The 17,865-nt window shown below is 44.2% G+C and overlaps 2 protein-coding genes across 3 annotated transcripts in view; both read right to left on the bottom strand.

Moving 5' to 3' along the window:
• Positions 1-5,900, bottom strand: part of SYN3 (synapsin III) — a 246,575-nt gene extending 240,675 nt beyond the window's left edge. Inside the window, exon 1 of the mRNA XM_063395769.1 lies at positions 5,801-5,900. The gene's annotated coding sequence lies outside the window, so the exon portion shown is untranslated. The remainder of the gene's footprint in view (positions 1-5,800) is intronic.
• Positions 5,901-14,112: 8,212 nt separating this feature from the next.
• The window catches only part of LARGE1 (LARGE xylosyl- and glucuronyltransferase 1), a 272,408-nt gene continuing 268,655 nt past the window's right edge, over positions 14,113-17,865 (bottom strand). For both annotated transcript variants that reach the window (XM_063395775.1, XM_063395774.1), the window contains one exon: positions 14,113-17,229. In XM_063395775.1, coding sequence (XP_063251845.1) covers positions 17,032-17,229 — 198 coding nt within the window. In that variant the 3' untranslated portion in view covers positions 14,113-17,031. The remainder of the gene's footprint in view (positions 17,230-17,865) is intronic.

The raw sequence follows: 17,865 nt of genomic DNA on the forward strand, positions 1-17,865 counted from the left end.
GAACTCAGAGGGGTTGTTGCCATTTACCACCTGAAATTGCCAGCTCTGGAGCCAGACTCAGGGGTGAATGTCAGCAAAATGCTGTTTCTCTCCTGGTATACAAAGGCTATTCAGTGACTAGCTGATACCTGTGGTTTCACCACAGGCAGTATTTGGGTTTGTACAACTGACACCCCCTTTTTGGCTTTGCTGTGAATGAGCTATGCTTTTATTTATGCTCAAACACAAAATTACCAAGGCTCAATGTTTTCAGGATGTCTCAGCATCTGGGTTATGACATCCCCATTTTGACATGTGAACGAGACTTTGATTTTCATTTTTCTCACAGGCACTGGGTATCTTACCATACAGTGTGGTGGTATGTTTTTCTTAAGTTATTTTCTAGTGGATCACCCCTGTTTCCCCCTTGATATGTTTGATATTGCCCAGGTTATCTCCTTCCTTACCAGTTGTCCATCACTCCCTAGATCTGCCCTTTACTCCACCTTCCAGGTTGTCAACCTCACCCTGACCCTACCCCTTGTTCTAGAAGGCTCCCTGTCAATCCTGCTGTCCCAACTCCTTGCCTAAACTCCTCCCTGGAATTCCCCTATTATTCAATGCACCATAGGCTGAGTTAAGTTGTATTCACCCCCTTTGTACCCCCACTGGCTGCCTGCACCGCACCCATCCCTTGTACCCCCACCCCCCTTTTAAAAGTCTGTGCGTTGCTTTGTTCTCTGCACTGATGCTCTCTGGGAATAAAGCTCCTTGAGAATCAAACAAAAAGATCCCTCCCTGATCTTTACTCTGATCCTTGGCGCTTCACAACTGATGCTGTGGAGAGCAGCCCTGCGGCTGCCACAATCACAGCCCTGCTCTACTGCCACCCGAGCCCAGTCTGGCCCGGAGCAGCCACTCTCAGCACAGTCCGGGAGGGGGCTAGCTGGATTTCTCTGGCATCGTGTCAATAAAGGTCAATGTAGTGCATGTGACTCATACCACCATCATGCACATTATTCTTGAGGTAGAAATTTGGGCAGGGGGAGAAAGGAGGGAAATCATGCTCTTGTGTGGCAGGAAAATAAAGGAACTATAATCAGATTTGGTCTGCAGAAACCTGAGATGGAAACTCAAGTGGCAAATTAGGGAGATACATAACCCTCTTTCACACCAGTTTAATGGCTAAATGTATGGCAGAATGCTCACCAACATCTCCAGCCTCACACCTGGCTCTTGAGCAGCACAACACACCCCAAGGCAGCAAGCACACAGACATCTCACATCTGTCTGTCCCCCCCAGTCACCAGCTAACTCCTCTTTTAAAATAGCTTTAAGAGGGATGTAGTTACACAAAGAACACCAGAAATCCCACAGAGAGAGGGAGCCTGGAGAAGAGTTGGCATGGAATGCCCCATCCCTACTTCAGTTCTGGGAGCTCAACTTTCCCCTTCTGATGACATGTAACTTTTGAGCCCAGGCTAAACACATGGTAATCTGCCCTACTGCACCTGTCCTGGAGTATTAATATTTAACACAAATCCTCAGGGAAGTGCTGTTCTTTATTTCTGATTTGTCAGAGGTGGGTGGATTGGAAGGGTTGAGGGTAATATGAAAATGGCATAGGCAGAGGATCCCTTCTGGGAGCCTGATTATTGAAAAGTGGCTGCTATTTACACAGTTAATGCCATTCACTTCCTGCACCTGCTCAATCATTCATTTCCCAGTGCAAGCCAGCTTTGCCTTGCTGCAAAGTCAGGGAATTTAAGGGAGTTACACCTGCAGGTTTTCTTTTTCTCTGCAATGATTGCGGAGTTCAGCCTGTAAAACTCCCACTTGTACATTTCCAGTCCTTCATCTTCCTTTCCTGTGAATTCTTTTCCCACCCACCTATATGTATATATGCTTTTCCAAGGATTTATATTTCTGATAATGAATCCAAAGCATTCTTTTTCTAACTCCTGTTGGACTTCCAGCCTATTCACGTACTACCAAAGAAAAATCTATTTCATTCTGCAATTGTCCAAAAACACCCCAAAAATCCAGCTAGCTTCCCTACTTACACTCATTTTTCATCACATTCTATCCAATCTTTGAGAGAGGTTCCATATCCTACATCCAGGGACATCCAATTTTTATGATGTCACTATGAATGCAAGTTCTATGTTGTCATCCCCAGAAAACACACTTTTATAGTTGAATCTACTTTAAATTCTGGTTTATGAAATGGGGAACATATATGGCTACAAAAATTCAGAATTTTAGAAGCATAGAACAGGCTTAGGCAGGTGAAGGAGAAACAAATATATACGGTTTGTGTAATGATTTTTGCAAAAGAACAACTTGTAACCGCATTACTTGTTACGCAGAAAGAACTGGTAGCAGCGCACGTAGGAACTTACTTGCTAGGTAAAAACTAATAAGATAAGATGTATTGTGGAATTGCATTTTATGGAAATGGTTTGCTCTTGTTCACCCCTAGAAAATGTATGGTTTATTCCATGTCTGTACCCTCCCTGCAGTATCCTGTATCTGTAACCTCATTGCCTGGAGAATGTTACCGCGCCCCTTTGAACCTCTGTGTTAAGAGTGCTAACACAAGAAGGCTCTGCCTCTTTGCCCCTCTTCCCCCTGGAGGCCTATAGACCCTCCCCTTCCCTTTCCCCCCTTCCCCCTCTCCCCTTCCCTTCCCCCTCTCCCCTTCCCTTCCCCCACTCCCACAGGACCATGCTCCCTGCCTGGAGGGAGACGCTGAATAAACCCTCATCCCATCAGCACCTCAGCAGTCACCTGAAGTCTCTTTGCCTGCCAGCACGGGAACACCCACGACCTTAGGACCCCGGGGGTCTCCGGGGGCCACTCCCCAGGGATCCCACAAAAATTTAAACAACAACAAATGCGCACCAACGTCGGGCAACAGCACCAACGACCCTGAGACAAGGATGGACCATGGTAACACCAATTTGGTGCCGTCTCCAGTGGAGCGGCCGTTCTGGGCCACCGCGACCTGGGGCGGCCCCTCCCCCACTGCGCAGAGACCTCGTTTCCCACCACCGCCGACCAGCCCGGCGCGGGCCTGAGTCCCAGCCCCTTGAGGCCCCGGCCCGCCTCGGCGCTGTGCAGCCCCGCTGGGCGGCGCGGCGTGGGCGGCGCGGCTCTGCCGCGGCGAGGCTCCGGCGTGAGCCCTGGCGTGGCGGGACCGCTGCTGCAGCGCAGCCCACGGCGCGGGGCCGGCCCACCAAGACCAGCGTGGGCCCGGGTGCTGGCGTGGCGGGGCTCCAGCGCGGCCCCGGCGGCGGAGCGGCCCCGGCCCGGCGCAGCCCTGCCGCAGCGCAGGGCAGTCCCGGCGCGAGCAGACACGTGGCCCCGGCCCTGCCGCAGCATGCGTGCAGGCCCCAGCACCTAGAGAAGCCACGCAGAGAACAGGCCCCCCTCCCCCCGCCTGGCAGCAGCGGCGAAAAGAGTCCTGCACATCGTCGATCGAGCCCGAGCAGCCAAAACCCCTGGACAGCAGCAAAAAGAAACCAAACCCCAAAGCTAAAGTGAATTTGTAATACCAGTTTTACAGCCTTGTATAATTGTTAATTCTACTTTCCCCATGACGTAGTTTTATAATTATGCCTTTCTAGTTTTGTGTGTGTTCATATTGCAGATTCCCCTGTTTTCTGATTTAGAAAGCAGAGGCTTTTTCAGGTCACAAGGGTAGATCCAAGGGAAGCAGATTTTGAATTGTCTTCTTGTAAGGCGTGATTCAGTGGTAGACTATTGAATCAGTAATGCTTTTGGGTTTATGCTTTCCTCAGTTAGTTCTGAGGGTGACTGATAACCTGATATGGTGTCTGAGAAAGTATTTGACGGTTTTTGTAGTTTTTTTCTTTTGTTTTTCTTTTGATGACCTAAAACTGGGGGTCTTTTGTTAGGTCTCTGACACTTTTGGTGCAAATATAGACGAAAAAAATCCCCAATGGGTACATATGGACGAATGTAAACAATTGCATGCAGAGTGTAGGTCCTTTTGGTTGAACCAGTTAGAAAGTGAAAGGAGTGATTTGGCTCAGATCCGTGAGTGTCGGTGACTTGCTGTTCAGGCCTTACAGGATCCCGTGACAGATCAGTGGCAGCTTGAGTTGATTTAAATTCCTCACTGCCCCTGCCCGGCCCCAATGGGGGAACTGCAGCAGGCCACCTGGAGAATCTGAGGCCGTGTGTGGAGCCCGGGGAACTCCACGTGTTTTCCTGTCCCTAGAGTGGGAGCAGAGGTCAGCGCCTCAGCCTAAGCTGGGGGCTGTGGTGATCTGAAAAGCCAGTTGGAAAAGGCTAGACACTATTAGGCCAGTCACGCTGGAAAGGCTCAAACAAATTTGTTAATTTGTTTCAAATCTTGCAATATAAACCCGCATAACCGGTTTACTGCAATTACAAAGTCAGTTAAACTGTTCACAGTATAACATAATCCTTACTGCAATTGTATTTGGTTTCATGCTGCAAAACTGTGTAATTACTATTTCATTTTTAAATTGTTGTCATATGTCATATTTCTCTTCTCACATTTTAAAGAAAAAAAGGGTGAATTGTGGGATTGCATTTTATGGAAATGGTTTGCTCTTGTTCACCCCTGGAAAATGTATGGTTTATTCCATGTCTGTACCCTCCCTGCAGTATCCTCTATCTGTAACCTCATTGGCTGGAGAATGTTACCACGCCCCTTTGAACCTCTGTGTTAAGAGTGCTAACACAAGAAGGCTCTGCCTCTTTGCCCCTCTTCCCCCTGGAGGCCTCCAGACGCTCCCCTTCCCTTTCCCCCCTTCCCCCTCTCCCCTTCCCTTCCCCCACTCCCGCAGGACCATGCTCCCTGCCTGGAGGGAGACTCTGAATAAACCCTCATCCCATCAGCACCTCAGCAGTCGCCTGAAGTCTCTTTGCCTGACAGCACAGGAACAACCACAACCCTAGGACCCGGGGGTCTCCTGGGGGACCCCCCCCGGGAGCCCCCCAAAATATAAACTACAATGTATATTGTGAAAATTCAGTAAAGCAAGACTTAGGTATTGTGAGAAATCAATAAAGCAGAAAGCTATGGCTTGAATCCAGCAAAATCAGGCTCCTAATCTTTGGCAAGAACAAAGTGACCTGAGAAATAGCCAAACTTCCTCTGCGCCTGCCCAGAAGTGAAGGCCAACCAGCAGACACCTGAGGAGGACGTCAGCCTTCCTCCCAAGACCCCAGCTCACAACCACTAGGAGTGTGGCAGCTAATAAGAGTACAAAGCGAGGGAAGGCGGGGAAAGGGCGGGTGGGGAGGTGGGGGTTTGTGGGATCAATGTGTATTTAATCCTGGACCTCGTCCTGACCAGGTACACATGTATGGTGGAAAATCCCCCATACATCCCAGCTGGAATAAAAATACCTGCTTTACAATTTCTACTCGTAAAGTCCTTATTCCGCAACACAGTTTAAAAGAAGACCAAAACCACAAAGAATTATGCAGCTGACCTTTCTCCCCATTCTTAGCCCCATCTCCTTTCTTGATAATGAAGTTCTGCAGAGAGGCTGTAGGCCACCAAGTAGAAAGGAAGCAGGAAGGGAGAGTAGCTGTAGCCTCATGGTTCTGCTTATCAGTGCTTAAGGATACATTAGCTGTAAGTTACATTAGGGGAGGGGCAGTTGCAGCTCTGAGCACCTGAAAAACCCATCAGCAAGGGTTAAGTAACAGAAAAGTCTCCTGGGTTTCGGTTAGATTTTTTCTATTATCAAGAGAAGGACTCCTATATAATGTTAAATCCATGCTGCCACACAGCGCATAAAGCCTTTGCCATACTAACCTTTTAGATGGATTTGCTGCCATGGTGGTGGAGAGCTGTCATCCATTGCAGAGGATCCATCTGCTTCTTGTCATACTTACCCAGGAACTGAATAAACTGCCCCCATCTGCCAAAGTTTTGTCTTTGGTTACAGAGAGGCAACAGCAGGAAAAAGGTCAAGGTCAAATAAAGCAGATAAACATGATTAACTCTGAGCAGATGATGACTCACCTCTCTTCAGTGGGAACAGCCTTGTACTAATGTGTCTGATTGAACCTGGGTTGAAGGAATAAACCAGATTAAAGGGAATGACAATGCAAAAATTAAAAAGTAATAAGAAAGCTTAAAGTTGAAAGCAAAACAGCTCATGACCTCTCTCTTTTTGTTCCCATCTGAAGAAATAACAGTATGCTCTAAAAATCAGCATGTGTCAAGTCAGACGCTGGAAAGGAATTGAGAGGATTATTTCACAATTTTATTGCACAACTGAAAATTAACCTCTTTTTTTTTTAAATATTTACAAGCCATTTACTTTGCACACACAATCTAAACAGCACTTTCCCTGATAAAATTGTTGCCTAGAAAACTTACACATGGACTGAAGTATATGTGTAAATTAAGTGGTTTGTGTTAAATGCAAATTGCCTCAGTCTGGAGGGGGAGGTGCTTGGGAGATGGGGCAGCACAAGGAAAGAAGATACATTTTTCTTTTCTTTCCTGAAACATTACTTAAAAATCTTTGCCCAAGTTGGGGAGAGAAGAGTTGAAGCAGAAGGACAACCAGTCAGGTAATATACTGGGAAATTCAACGTGCTGAGTTGGAGAGCCAAAACCTTCAGTGCCACAAGCCTTGCAAGAAAATGACAAGCCTTGTTTCATGCATAGCTCACCCTAAAGGTCATGGCATTCCAGTTTGCCCCTGGAGAATGTAGAATCACCTTGGCCATGAGAGAAAAAAATGAGGTTTGAGTTTCAGAAGAAACACACGTGAAAAGCCATTGTTGGGGTTTTTTTACCTCTTTCTCACAGTTTCTTACCCGCACTGTTAGACTGTCCTGGCTGACACACTTCAACAAACCTTGCATAACCCAACCACCAACGCTGGGGGCAATATTTTAACCACTATTATGAAGCCCACGGTTTTGGGCTGAAAATGGGTGCTTTCCTGGCTGTTAGCAAAAGCCGTCTGTCACAACATGCACACAGTCTCTGGAATCCACAGATCAACCCCCTCCCGTGGCTGATCCACTCACACCTTTTCTGTCATAGGGATTGTTCTTCTCAAGTTTGTGAGCTAATATTGAGTATAAGGCCTTGTAGCAACTACTCCTTAGTTTCCAGGGGATTTTGACACCTGCAATCTTATGAGTAGGAGGCTGCTCTAAAACTGATGCTCACCACCAGCACTGTAACCTTTTCTGCTACTCACAGAGCAAGCGTGATGTGGTGCTGAAGTGAACTGAAACGCCCTCTTCTGAAATCCTGCTCACTCCATTGACTCTCAAAGGAAATGAAGGGGACTGAAAGGGATGTCAATCACCACAAAAGGGCTGCCCAGGGAAGTGTCACCATCCCTGGAGGTATTCAAAAGATGAGTAGATGTGGCTTTTAGGGACATGGCTTAGTGGACTTAGTGACTTGGCAATGTCAGGTTTATGATTGGACATGATCGTAGATGTTTCTTCCAACCTCCTCTCCTCTCTCTCCTCTCCTCTCCCTCTCCCTCTCCCTCTCCCTCTCCCTCTCCCTCTCCCTCTCCCTCTCCCTCTCCCTCTCCCTCTCCCTCTCCCTCTCCCTCTCCCTCTCCCTCTCCCTCTCCCTCTCCCTCTGCCTCGCCTCTCTCCTCGCCTCTCGCCTCGCCTCTGCCTCGCCTCTGCCTTGCCTACCCTTTATTTTTTAAAAATTTAACATGTTCTTGATAGTCTAAGGGAGCCATCAATGGAGAGTGTGTTTTCTCTATGTAATAGTTATAACCAGATCTCAGCACTGTGGAAGTTGTTTATATTGTCTTTACCAGCCTAAGGTGGATACAAACATGGATTTAGGGCTGCAGCAGATGGGAACATTGAGAAAAAGTGGAAAACACAAGAATGGGCTGGCTGAAGAAGGATCCTGAAATTGAACGCTACAGAAATAGAGGGAAATTTGTAAATATTAGAAACCTGTGCTAATATTCCTGGCTTGAGCAGATTACTAACCCTCACAGTGCTGCTGATTCCAACCCCACAGGACTATTTATAATTACTCTCTTCCTCTCAAAACAGTATTTTCCTGGAAAGTCTATGGATGTAGTAGACAGAAAAGTTTGAACAAAATGAGTAAGTTAAAAATAAACCAAAACATATTGCGCCCATTTTTACAGCTTCAAAATGATGATTTTTTATCAGGTGTAGTTTGAAGATTAAAATTGAAAAAAAAAAAAAAACCCTGCAGAATAAATTTGTGTGGAGGCTCAGGTGCTGTGTGAGAAACATTGCTCCAGTAATGAACTCATGCAGTGGTCTGATATTAGCCAGAAGACTTTCACATTTACTGGAAGAGACACTGCTAAGGTAGAAATAAAACTTTTGATAGCACAAACTAATAAAAAAATCCCTCAGGCTACAGGAAACACTTTCCCTGCACTAACATGGAGGACAACTCAATGACCCCTCAGTTCTTTTCTTCTCCACAGACAATGCTATGTTTTCATTCTGACAGATGCAGAAGAAGGCTGCAACATATTCAAATACATAGAATCACAGAATATCCTGAGTTGGGAAGAACCCACAAGGATCATAGAGTCCACCTCCTGGCCCTGCACAGGACCATCCCCAAGAGTCACACCACGTGCCCGACAATATTGTCCAAATGCTTCTTGAACTTTGTCAAGCTCAGTGCTGTGACACTTCCCTGGAGAGCCTGTTCCAGTGCCCAACCACTCCCTGATATCCAACCTAAACTTCCCCTGACACAAGCCAGGCCATTCCCTGGGTTCTGTCACTGGTCACAGAGAGATCAATGTCTGCCCCTCCTCTTCCCCTCATGAACAAGCTGCAGATTGCATTGAGGTCTCCTTCCAAGTTCCTTTTTCTCCAGGCTGAAAAAGCCAAATGATGTCAGACACGCCTCCCATGGCTTCCTCTCTAAACCCTTCAGCATCTTTCTGGATGGTCTCTAAGAGCTTTAGATCCTTATTACACTGTGGCATCCAAAACTGCCGCCAGCACTGGAGGTGAGGCTGCCCCAGCTCAGAGCAGAGGGTACAGTCCCCTCCCTTGCCCGGCTGGTGATGCTGTGCCTGATACCCCCCAGGGCAGGGTTCACCCTCCTGGCTGCCAGGGCACTGCTGGCTCATGTTCAACTGTGAATATAAATATCTAAATTGAACAACATGAAAAAAAGAAGTATTTTGCAAACTTTTAATTTCACTTATGAAAATGGAAATGAAAGCAATAAAATTTAGCAAATATTTGTGTCTTGGGTGATCTGATTCAGAGAGTCGTTTTTAGTACATGACTTTGTTTCACTCTGTGAAGTGTAAACAGGAAAATGATGATATTGCCTGTATTCTTTGCATTTATGACAAAATCTGGCAGGTTAACTTGGTGGATATTTTATACTGATGACTATCTCTGAATGTTAATCCTTGTGGGTCCTTACAGCACTCAATAGCTTTTTTTTTTTTTTAATTGCCATTTCTGTTATTTGAATAAGCCTTAACAATGAAAAATACAAGATACAAACTAACTCTCTGTGAGCCATTTGAACCCGTATGGAAATATTCATTGATGTTATGGATAGAAAACGTAATTTTGCTTATCTGTCTATTCTCTTATCAACACAGCAGAAGCTTCTTGCCTGGCCTGAACACTATCTCAGGTCAGCTGCATTAATTGATGCTAATATAACTAGTAAACACTGGGCAAGGTGTCAAGGGAAAATACACACATCTCTTGTTCTCAATCTGGACCAGCAAACTGTTCAGTCCCATCTTCTCCTTCTCCTTCTCACCCCAAGGGGCCTCTGTCACTCACAGCAAGTGTACATCTAAAATGAAGAAAAGCTCAGCAAAGTCTATCACCAGAATAAGATTTCATACTGAACTCACTACTGCCACCTAAACACAGTCACAAGTGGTGGTGCTCTTTCTTTCCTGCTGCTGGTGGGTAGGTCTGACTGGATGAAGAGTTCACTGATCAATCCGCATTGGACAGCTCTTCCTCCCCTTACAGCATCACTGGAGAGCACTGCTGGAACAAGAGTTCCACAGGCAGATCAAAGGAAGAAATTTTATGAACCTCACTAACCCTAGCTTTGCCCCAACCATCGACCTCTGTGCTGACAATTTAGGAAATGCTGGATAGTCAATACTCCTACTGTTATCAAGCTGCTATTATATTTTTTCTTTTTTTTTTTTTTCCTTTTTCTTATGAAAACCAAAGGATCAGTGTGGGAATCCAAAGAATAGGAGAAAATTAAATATCTTTGGGCTGAGAATAGTTCAATCTCAGTGCTTTCAAGAACTTTACAATCCACAGAATTTACTGCAGGTGGGCCACATTGCCCAGTGTTCATTAAGAAATGCCACAAATCCAGAATGGGCTTAGTCCTGCCCACACATCCTATGAACAGATCTTCTGAGGGACTTCAAAATGCTTATGTCTTCCTCATTCCTCTGGAAATCTGGCTACCTAAAATCAACCCATCATACCCTCACCTGCAATTATTTACTCCATTTCTCTTTGTTTACCTGACAGACTGTGGATAGTCTTTAGAGTGGTCCCAGTGATGCAGCGGACATGCTTGGACTGAGCTGGAATTCATCACTCTTGCAAGTTCAGTTGTTAGCATTTGCAGGCTGGGATGAGTGCTACAAGGCTTCTGAATGTGTGATTTCCATCAGCTTCATAGGATCCCCTCCAGATGAGAAAAGCCTGTAGAACAGAACTGCAGTGTTCTGCTCTGAAAGACTGCGAGCATGGGGGATAATTGATTTTCCTAAATCACAGTTCATACCTATCCTTTGGGAAAAAAACCCCGTCTCTACTCAAAATTAAGACTGCTATCACACTGTGAAAACCTCAGTGAAAGAAAAAGTAAAAAGAACAATCATACCTCCAGCTGCTTCATTCACCCAAATATCATGCACTCTGTGCAGAGAAAGAAAGAGAATTCTCTCAAAAAAACCTGAACGAAGAATTGTGCACAGCCTATGTCCTACTATATATGTGTGAGGGGACAGAAAGAAGTTTTATGAGCAAATCACCAACTCCACCAGCAAGTTGAAATTTCAGATCTGCTAACTTCCACATGATTGAATCTGCAGCCTTATCACAAGCCTTGTGACATAATGGTTAACGCCGAAAATTCACATTTCCATTAACTCACAATTATGTTGCCATAATATTCAGAAATAGGCTAAGCTTGGCTTGAATTACCTGGCCGAATGTGTTCGGGGACCTCTTCTTCAACCTATCTGGTAGGGGTGGGGTGTCGAAATCCCTGGTCAGAGAACTGCCCTCAGGTCAGAAGCGTTTCTTTTGGAATGAAATTGTGCGTCTTGTGGCAAGGGACCACGGAGCTCTCAAATGCAGCCTTTGCTACCTGTGCAGTGACTTTCACAACTTCATGTTGCAGAGGCTTAAGATATTTTAACCCTACAGAAATAGTAATTTGCTGGGAGTGAGGAAGCTGCTCTTACCATATGAGCACTTCTCCTACATTCTACACAGAATGACTGGACAGATACCAAACTCTCAGCCCGGCCTTCAGATTGTTTGCATCCTGACACTTTCAGTGACCTTACACTTCTACTGGAGTATCCACTAACACGTCTGAACAAATATGTTCGTATGACTGACCACATAAATATTTGGCTGGCTTTCTAATTCACGGATTATTTTTTTTCAACTCAACATCATAATTCTACTTGCTAAACAAACCCCAAATCCCAAGTAAGGGTAAGAGGAAAATGTTCCAGCCAACTGACACATACACATGCACAACTCCTTTTGAAATTCTCAAGGACTTTGTGTTCTGTTTTGGGAATGTATAACTCCTCATAAAACCAAACTCTTACAAAAGCAAGATTTTTCTAAATCCAGGTTTGTAAGCATTTCCTGAGCAATAATTTGCTGTGCACAGCCAGCAGCTTTTCCAAGCAAATTTATATTGTGAAACAAAGTAACAATCTTCAAATAATCCCCAATACACCTAAGCGTTTGGATGTAAACATACCATCTAAATATACATCATTAATTACTACTGTAAAAATGACTCCATTGAGTTATCAATGCTTCTGCATTTTCAATACTGCAGTGGAAACACCTGATTATTGGCTGGCATTGTCTGCTATTTGTTCGACTTATTTGTTCTAGTCTCACCTAGTGGAGTTGCAGAGACTTAGCTGCTTTTTTTTCCCTAATATTGAAATATGTTTTGAGCTAACAATGATACATTCTCTTTCTAGCACTCCCACCACTGAATGTGTTAGACCCGGTTGAAGTTCATAAATAATGACACTCACCCCACTTGCTGAGCTTGCTGTGTTCTGCTGCTGCCCTGAAACCTGAGGAACACCCATAGAGTATCTGGCAGAGCAGGAAAGAATGTCCTGAGCAATGCCTAAGAGTAATATCTCTGCTGATTTGTCAGGACTCCCAGTGCTTCTGTCCATTAATCTTTCTCAGTCGAAAACAGATGGGCTATTAGGCAGGCTGGAGTAATGGGGGAAACTGGCAAGACAGAGAAGGAAATGCATTATCTTCTGGGTAGAACTGCACATAAAAATGAGAACATTAAAAATGTATTTTTCATATTTAATTGGACGATGTATGATTATACCTACTAGAAAATAATGTGCAATGTGCTTTGTGCAGGGCATTTATAAAACTGTTCAGCTGTGCTAGAGCCTTATTTTCTCCTATGGAGAGAAACAGCAGCTATGATTCTGACAAGGTTTTTGTACTTTTCTCTCTAACACAGGCCTTACTCTGTTGCAACAGGTACTGTGAATAACACTACAAAGTGCCTCTTCTTGTTGCAGTAAAAGGAAAACGCAGCTTACGATTTACCAACAAACCACATGAAGCCAATCAGGTAAAAAAAATCAGTACTTTAGGAGCATATGTCATATTCAGTCTAACTAAGGTGATGGAACTGCAGCTACAGCTGCTAATTCCTTTATGCCATGGCACCCAAGATAGTGATTACAAACAGAAAAATATTAGCAAATTATGAAGTGGGACCAGATTGTTTACATAGGAAACTAGCAAGGCTGGAAGGAATTACTACAACTAGGACTTGGGAAAAAAAAGCTGATAGATTCTAAGAACTATCCTGGATAAACAGACATTTTCTATGTCTGCCAGATAGGCAAAAGGTAGATGATCCTTAGCTAGAAAATGATAGGATGGAAACTACAGCCAAACTTTTGAAGGTGTGTGTATATATATGTGTGTGTGTATAGATCTCTCTATATAGATGTATCTACTGTGACAACAGAGAAAAATCATGGAAACATATCAGAAGGTTATGATAAGGTATCAAGTAAGTGTTTCACCCAAAACTTGAACTTGCAGAGCCTGTTACATCACAGGGAGAAGCATGAAAACAAAAACAGGAGGACTAGGTACCAGGCAGCAGCTTATTATTTGGAATAATAATTATGTCTGAGAGTGGTGGAATGTCAAAAGGTGCTGGAAAATACACAGTTCTAGCTTAGGGAGTTGAAAAGTTTGCAATGACTCCTAAATATCAATGTTTTGTAGTGGAGAGGTAAAAGGGAAACACAGAACAAATTGTGTCAAGATAAGAGCCCAGTTTCTGTAATACTTTATTTCTGATCCCCTAATTAGGAAAAGGTGAGCATTTAGAAAGGTTAAAGAGGAAAAGACCCTCGAAACCTAGTAGGGTGATGTTCAAGGTAAACTTAAAAACAAACCCCTCTTTTTGTTTTTAGAGAATCAATGGCTCTAAGTAAAAGGACTAGAAAAACTGAAATCCTCAGATTAAAACAGAAAGGGTTGATGGACAGCCATGGAGTATGGTGCCCCTTGGATGAATGGAAGACAAAGACAAGGAAATGTTGATATGACTAAATGGGAAATTTCAGAAGTTATTCAGGCCAAATAGGAAACCTTCAGAGAATGGAAATAACCCTGTAAAGCTGAAAGGAAGGTATGTAATAGTTAAGATGGAGCTGGAGGAAGCTAAGAGGGAATCTGAAGAGCAAACAGTAGGAAGTTAAAACTGAAAATGAACATTTGCTCAGTACACCAAAAGCAGAAAGTGGAGATAATGGGCAGGCCACACCAAACGAGTAGAAGAAACAATTGAAGACAGTAAGGCCATTGCCAAGAATCTAAATGATTTATTTGCATCAGTCTTCACTGAGAGGGTGCTGGAGTGGTATCTAAATGAGAGACTCACACTTTCCAAATATAAAAGATAAGGAGAGGTCATAGATTGAAGACTCAAGAGAGAAGTCGGTGGAACAAATCCATAAATCAAAGGCATTAAGTCACCAGGTTTATCTGCTATTTCTGGAAGATTTCAGGAGAAAACTGAGAATTAAGTAACAAAGTTACTAGCAAATACGACAGCAGAGGACTGGAAGCCAGACAGTGTTATAATTGAGTTGGGATTTTTTTGTTGGTGGTGGTGGTGGATTTTTTCACGGTGTTGTAGGAGCCCTGGCACATACAGACAAATACGTAATCCTAACTTGCCATCAGGCAAATTGTTCGAAATGTGCTAAAAACCCCCAAGACTCACACCTCTCAAATTATGAAGCACAGAGACAAACATGACATGACAGATACAAGTCAGTACAGTGTCTATAAGGACTAAAAAAGGGACTCTTTGTACCTACTACCAATCTCTGAGCTGGTTACACCAGCCAGCACACCTAAGCCTATCCAGGACATCCCAAGACTCACTGCACAGTCTGGCAAGTGGCAAATTATTACCTCCATGCTCCCTCATCCTTCACCACTGAGAAGAGAATAATGAGAAGAATGCTGATAATGGTACAGCCAAATAATGTACAGGTTATGTTGCTGTAGGGCAATCCAGTCCATCCTCAGGCAACGTTGTTAAGCCAAGGAAAAATGTACATCTGGAAATGAAAATTTTTAATACATATGGAACATAATGGTGGCCAGACTGAAGCTCTGACTGGAGATTTCATGTAGGTGTAACAAGTGTTAGCCTCTCTTAGGTCAGCTTTTGGGATCTTTCTGCACACTAGCAGTTAATCAAAGTTTCTGTGCTGCAGGGTTCTTCTCATTCTCAATCAACACAGTGGCTTGTTAAGACTTAGATGTTTTTAAAAGAATATATCTTGGCCAGAACTGAGCACTTATTTCACTTCTTCCCGGCTCTCTCCAGCTTTTTATGTAAATCTTTACATAAGGCCATTAAGAACAAAAAAAAAGAGCTCTTTGGAAAATCATGCAGTGATATATTCTTATGCAGCCAACACTCCCAGGGGAAAAAGTGAAAACTACACACAGCCCCCCACCCTTTTTTATTTCTTGTCAAAGATATTGCCTTTTTTGGCTTTTCTTATATATACACAGAATGATGAACTGATATTTGTAGTTTAAATGTCTGGTTTAACTGCGTGGTTTCCACCGTAACAGAAATCTCTCACAAAATGTCAGGTTAGAAATAAAACCAAGCTCTAGAGGGATGACGTGGGGAGGAAAGTAGAAGGTCCAGTGGCTGAAAAACAAAATGGGAAAACGTGAGCAGAACACAATGTGGATCCATTTCCCAGCTCAGGCAGTGGCATTGGTACATGTGGGTGTTTGGGGTTTGGGGCAGGGAGACAGACACATTTCTCACTGAGTTGTTTCTGCTTTCTCTATTAACATTGCAACAGAAATTACAAATAGCCCTGCAAGGGGTAGTGCACCTCATCTCTTCCTCCAATGTAAACACAACATTAATACTGAAGATAAAGAAAATGGCAAAAAGTCCAGTGTCTTGTTTTCTGCATTTTGCTTTTTAGGTTCCTGTTCGCTCCCAGCAAATTCCTGTGTGTACCGATGTTGTGAACTTGACCAGTCCATGTTCAAGTAAACACTCACTCAGATTCCCAACACATTCTTTTCTCCCCGTCCAATGGGGAGTTTATTCCTAACAGTTTGCTCCTTTTAATTATAAACTCCTTTAACGAAGTAGTTCTGAGACCTTGCAGCAGGCAGCAGGAGAGCACCAAGGCTACTAGTTGCCTTTTTACTAGTTTAAATTCACTGTTCAGCAAAGAAGTCCACTTAAAGCCTAAGGCCCAGTGCCTTCATAGATGGGCAGCACTGAAATGAGCCTACAAATCAGTATTCCCTTGGTACAATGTGCCTTATAGGTAAAATCCAATTCTTGCCTAAAGAAGATAAAGGGTTAGAGCCCTTTATCTTATGAGACACATATGAACAAATTGCTCTGATGAAAAGTTGCTCAGACTGTAAACTGACAAGTTTTGTTCACTTTCTGGCAGAGCTACTGATCTTCTTTACTGGACCACCAAAACTGAAGATGGCAAAGAAACATAAGGGAGGTATATCCTTGGCAGGGAAAGGAGCAGCATTTAGGACTGGGGCAAAGGCAAGGTGGGATATAGGGGATTTTCCTGATAAAACAATTAATTTGATAAAAAAAGACCAACCAACATCATGTATACAACTGAACCAGTAACACACCTTCCCAGAAGTGCAGTATCGTGTAAGTGTGCCCTGTGTTTTCAAGGCTAATTCAGACCCTTGGCTCATCCTGCATTAACAAGGTCATCCATGTTAACAGGGTCCCTGTGAAAGTTCACAGGCGAAAGTTCCCCTTTAGAATAGTGCAGATTTGAAATTCACAGGACAGCGACCCGAAGATCTTCCTTTACAGATAAAAAGCATGTCAAATTATTAAATAGCAACATGAAATCCTATATTCTGAAGGTCTGTCTGTGCTCTGCAGTCAAGACAGCGGAGTACAATCCCAGCCACTGCCCAGTCCTCACTTCAGTGGCTTGGAGGGCGCCCGGCCAGCCCCACTCGCAGACACCTCACAAACGCTAAAGCCGACAGGCCTGGGGTAGTTGGGGAAGGGATGAACGAGCACAGTCCGAAGACATGTCACTTCAAATTTCTACTGTTAGAACTGCCAAGTATGATATAAAAACAGGAAGTATTTCTCAGTCTGAAGTTTCAAGAGCAGCCCCAAACGCTGAGTGGCTCTTGCCTCAGTGTCCCTGCTGGCCACGCGCGGGCTCCACGGTGCTAGCTGTTGTTCTCTGCCGTGAGATACTTGAGGGCCGCGAAGCCGTAGTGGCGTGACATGTCCTGCTGGAACTCCTCCTTGAGCGTCTTGAGACAGATGCGGTATTGCTTGTTGGAGCGGAACTTGGTGATGTCGAAGCTGGGCGCGTGCGGCATGTGGATCATGTAGGCGTTGGGCAGCACCGTGAACTCGTACTCCTGCGGGACAAAGACACAGCTGTGAGGGTGACCCCGGCCGCCCTCCCGCAAGGCACCTCCCCTGCGCCCCCACAGTCAAACCTGCTCCACTGGGTAACGGTGCAGTTTGTGTCTCAGGAACAAAAAGCCATCAGGGATCTCAAATAAGCTGCCTTTTTTTTTAAGTGGCTTTTTCTTGGTTTTTTTTTTTGAAAGATCTACCTTCTCTTTTTGTAAAATCATGGAATTTTGGGGGTTGAAAGGTACCTTTAAATACCGTCTGGACCAACCTCCTTGCAATAAGCAGGGATCTTCAACTAAGATCTTCAACTAGATCAGGTTGCCAGAGCCCCATCCCACCTGACCTTGCACATGGCCTGTCCAGATAATTTCCCCCAGTGTTTTACCACTGTCATGGTAAAGAAACCCCAACTATTTTAAAACATTTTACTCCATATAAAGCAAATAATGGGGAAATAGCACAAAAGGCACACCTGAAGCCATGTCTGTCACACAGATTTTTCAGTAGTGTGATTGCAAGAACAAAGCTGTGACTACATGGCATGAGTCTCAAGTGTCCATGCAAAAACACGGCTTTGCCCCTAACATTTATTTTGCTTGGGATGTTAAAATAAGCTGCATTTACAAAGGCAAAAC

Source organism: Prinia subflava, chromosome 4, assembly GCF_021018805.1.
Source record: "Prinia subflava isolate CZ2003 ecotype Zambia chromosome 4, Cam_Psub_1.2, whole genome shotgun sequence".
Classification (NCBI taxonomy): domain Eukaryota; kingdom Metazoa; phylum Chordata; class Aves; order Passeriformes; family Cisticolidae; genus Prinia; species Prinia subflava.